Raw genomic sequence first — 3470 nt, forward strand, 5'->3', positions numbered from 1 at the left:
GACAAAGCTCCCCTTGCCGAGCCTGTAATGATGGTGCAGGGCTTTCCTGGGACCTGCTATTGGCACCCATTTCCACAGGGTTTTCCCTCAGAAACTTCCCCGTGGTGGAGAGCAGGTGTTGGCTGGGCTGGCACCGTCCAGAGGCAGCGGCTGCTCCTCAGTTTCAGCCCTGATGCTGCCAGGACACCTGTGGGAAACCTGCCTGGCCCTGCAGCCAAAGCAGCCACCTCCCCAGGCACTCTGCACATCTGCTCCCCCCTGCTGGGCTCCCATCCTGGCTGCCCGGGCAGGAGTGAGCACGGGATCCATGCAGGACACCCTGGAGCCAACCCTGGCTCTGACCTTCTGCTCTTGCTTCCCTGCAGGGGTGAGAATGGGCCTGGAGGATTCATCATCCTGAAATGTCCCAGCAACCCCAGGGTCTGCACGTTCATCTGGATCCTCAACACAGACCTGAAGGTAAAGCCAGTTCTTGGCTGATGGTGTTTGCTGCAGCCAAGTCCCATCCCTAGTGTCCCTGGGCTGTGTGCTGAGCACCTGTCCCCTGTTCTCAGTGGCCGTGGTCCTGCTCTGGGAGGTAACTCATTACCAAAGGCTGCCCTAAGGGGATGGGAGTTTTGCAGGTGGAGGTTAAACGCCCCCTAGAAGTCACCCTCTTGTCCCAGTATGAGGTGGGGAAGCTTTTCCTTACCTGGCTGAAATCTCACTTAGGGCTCCCACATCCCTGTGTGCAGGAGGGGACAGGAGGTTGTGATCCTCTTTGGGGCCTGAAAACGGGCATGTGAAGGGTTGCCTGGCACTGCCAGGAAACCCTGCAGGGGGGATTCACTGCTCCTAGACACCCCAACACGGACACCCTGGGGCTGCATCCACACCCTGGGGGGGAAAGGTGCTTTGTCCCTCAGAGCTGGAGCTGTTTGTGGAGCTGCTGGTCTGGCCCTCTCGGTTGGCCCAGACAAAAGGCAGCAGGAAGGGAGCAGGGTCAGGCAGGGGGGGGGAGCAGAGCTGCCCCTTTTCTTCCTCCACTGAAGGCTGACATGGTAACTGCTGCAGCAGGAGCACAAAGGCTCCATTCATCAGCTCTGCTGCAAAGCTGCAGCCCCCTCCCCTCCCACGTCCCTCCTTCCCCACAAAGTCGCTCAGCTCCCGCCTGCCTGGGAAAGGATTTGCAGCAGCTCTTGGTGGGGCAGAGCAGGAACGTGGCCTCCTGCCCTTTTGGGATGGGTTTTCCACGAGTTGGAAGGGATGGAACCCACTACGTCGGGCAGGATTCGGCTGGGAAAGGGAAGATGTTCCTTGTGCTTCCCGGGCCGAGGAGCACCCACCCCCTGCTGCCTCCCTGCTGGGAGAAGTGCCCAAGCTATTAATAACCCTCCTGTCAACTGCTTCCACCATCTTCCTGAAGGGCCCTGCTGGTGCCCAGACCCTCTCCTGGCCTGTCCTGCCATTTCCTTTGGCCCTGAACAAGTATTTATAGCCCATGGCTCATCCCTTCCTGCGATGAAGGCTGAGAACCACACACATCCCTGTGTTTGGGTTCGTGCTGGAGCTTCGGTCTGAAATGACCCCTGGGCCAACGGGCCCATGATCTCCTGCCTCCATATTGCAGAGAAAACCTTTTCCAGGGCAAAGTCTCTGCTCAAACACCCCAATCCAAGAGCTGTGGGTCTTTCTGTGCTTACCTGACCCCCCCAGGCTAGTTGTCTGTCTGTCCCTACCTGCACCCAGGACCCCATTCTCTGCTCCCCCAGGCTTCTCTCTCTCCCCTGGGGCCCCCCAGCACAGCTCCCCCCTCAGCTTCCATCCCCCACAGAGGCAGGGAATTATTATTTTTTTTTTTAAATGCATCTCGCATAATAGAGCAGAGGCCGAGGGGGGGGCTGAGTCGTGCGGGGCTTTTTTAGAGAATTCAAAGCTCGTTTCAGTCCCTCCCCCGGAGTGAGCTCCTGGGAGGCAGCAGCTCCTGGGAGGCAGCAGCTCCTGAGAGGCAGCAGCTCCCTGCTGTGGTGCTGGTGCCACCCCTCAGCCAGGGCTGGCACTGCCTGGTCAGGATGGGGGCCACCCCCCAGCCCCAAAACCCGTGTCTGATGGCTCCATGTCTGTCCCTCTCCCCCCAGGGCCGCCTGCCCCGGTACCTGATCCACCAGAGCTTGGCTGCCACCATGTTCGAGTTCGCCTTCCACCTGCGGCAGCGGGGCAGCGAGCTGGGGGGGGAGCCCCCCAACACGGACACCCTGGGGCTGCATCCACACCCAGGGGGGGAAAGGTGCTTTGTCCCTCAGAGCTGGAGCTGTTTGTGGAGCTGCTGGTCTGGCCCTCTCGGTTGGCCCAGACAAAAGGCAGCAGGAAGGGAGCAGGGTCAGGCAGGGGGGGGGAGCAGAGCTGCCCCTTTTCTTCCTCCACTGAAGGCTGACATGGTAACTGCTGCAGCAGGAGCACAAAGGCTCCATTCATCAGCTCTGCTGCAAAGCTGCAGCCCCCTCCCCTCCCACGTCCCTCCTTCCCCACAAAGTCGCTCAGCTCCCGCCTGCCTGGGAAAGGATTTGCAGCAGCTCTTGGTGGGGCAGAGCAGGAACGTGGCCTCCTGCCCTTTTGGGATGGGTTTTCCACGAGTTGGAAGGGATGGAACCCACTACGTCGGGCAGGATTCGGCTGGGAAAGGGAAGATGTTCCTTGTGCTTCCCGGGCCGAGGAGCACCCACCCCCTGCTGCCTCCCTGCTGGGAGAAGTGCCCAAGCTATTAATAACCCTCCTGTCAACTGCTTCCACCATCTTCCTGAAGGGCCCTGCTGGTGCCCAGCCCCTCTCCTGGCCTGTCCTGCCATTTCCTTTGGCCCTGAACAAGTATTTATAGCCCATGGCTCATCCCTTCCTGCGATGAAGGCTGAGAACCACACACATCCCTGTGTTTGGGTTCGTGCTGGAGCTTCGGTCTGAAATGACCCCTGGGCCAACGGGCCCATGATCTCCTGCCTCCATATTGCAGAGAAAACCTTTTCCAGGGCAAAGTCTCTGCTCAAACACCCCAATCCAAGAGCTGTGGGTCTTTCTGTGCTTACCTGACCCCCCCAGGCTAGTTGTCTGTCTGTCCCTACCTGCACCCAGGACCCCATTCTCTGCTCCCCCAGGCTTCTCTCCCTCCCCTGGGACCCCCCAGCACAGCTCCCCCCTCAGCTTCCATCCCCCACAGAGGCAGGGAATTATTTTTTTTTTTTTAAATGCATCTCACATAATAGAGCAGAGGCCGAGGGGGGGGCTGAGTCGTGCGGGGCTTTTTTAGAGAATTCAAAGCTCGTTTCAGTCCCTCCCCCGGAGTGAGCTCCTGGGAGGCAGCAGCTCCTGGGAGGCAGCAGCTCCTGAGAGGCAGCAGCTCCCTGCTGTGGTGCTGGTGCCACCCCTCAGCCAGGGCTGGCACTGCCTGGTCAGGATGGGGGCCACCCCCCAGCCCCCAAACCCATGTCTGATGGCCC

General features: G+C 60.0%; 1 protein-coding gene across 1 annotated transcript in view; it reads left to right on the forward strand.

Moving 5' to 3' along the window:
* STARD3 (StAR-related lipid transfer (START) domain containing 3) overlaps positions 1 to 2266 on the forward strand; it is a gene marked incomplete at its 3' end in the record, with an annotated part of 13949 nt that extends 11683 nt beyond the window's left edge. Inside the window, exons 13-14 of the mRNA XM_010000328.1 lie at positions 366 to 459; positions 2118 to 2266. Coding sequence (XP_009998630.1) covers positions 366 to 459; positions 2118 to 2266 — 243 coding nt within the window. The remainder of the gene's footprint in view (positions 1 to 365; positions 460 to 2117) is intronic.
* Between the last annotated feature and the right edge of the window lie 1204 nt (positions 2267 to 3470).

This window comes from Chaetura pelagica, unplaced genomic scaffold, assembly GCF_000747805.2.
Source record: "Chaetura pelagica isolate M959 unplaced genomic scaffold, ChaPel_1.0 scaffold1926, whole genome shotgun sequence".
NCBI classification, from domain to species: Eukaryota; Metazoa; Chordata; class Aves; order Apodiformes; family Apodidae; genus Chaetura; species Chaetura pelagica.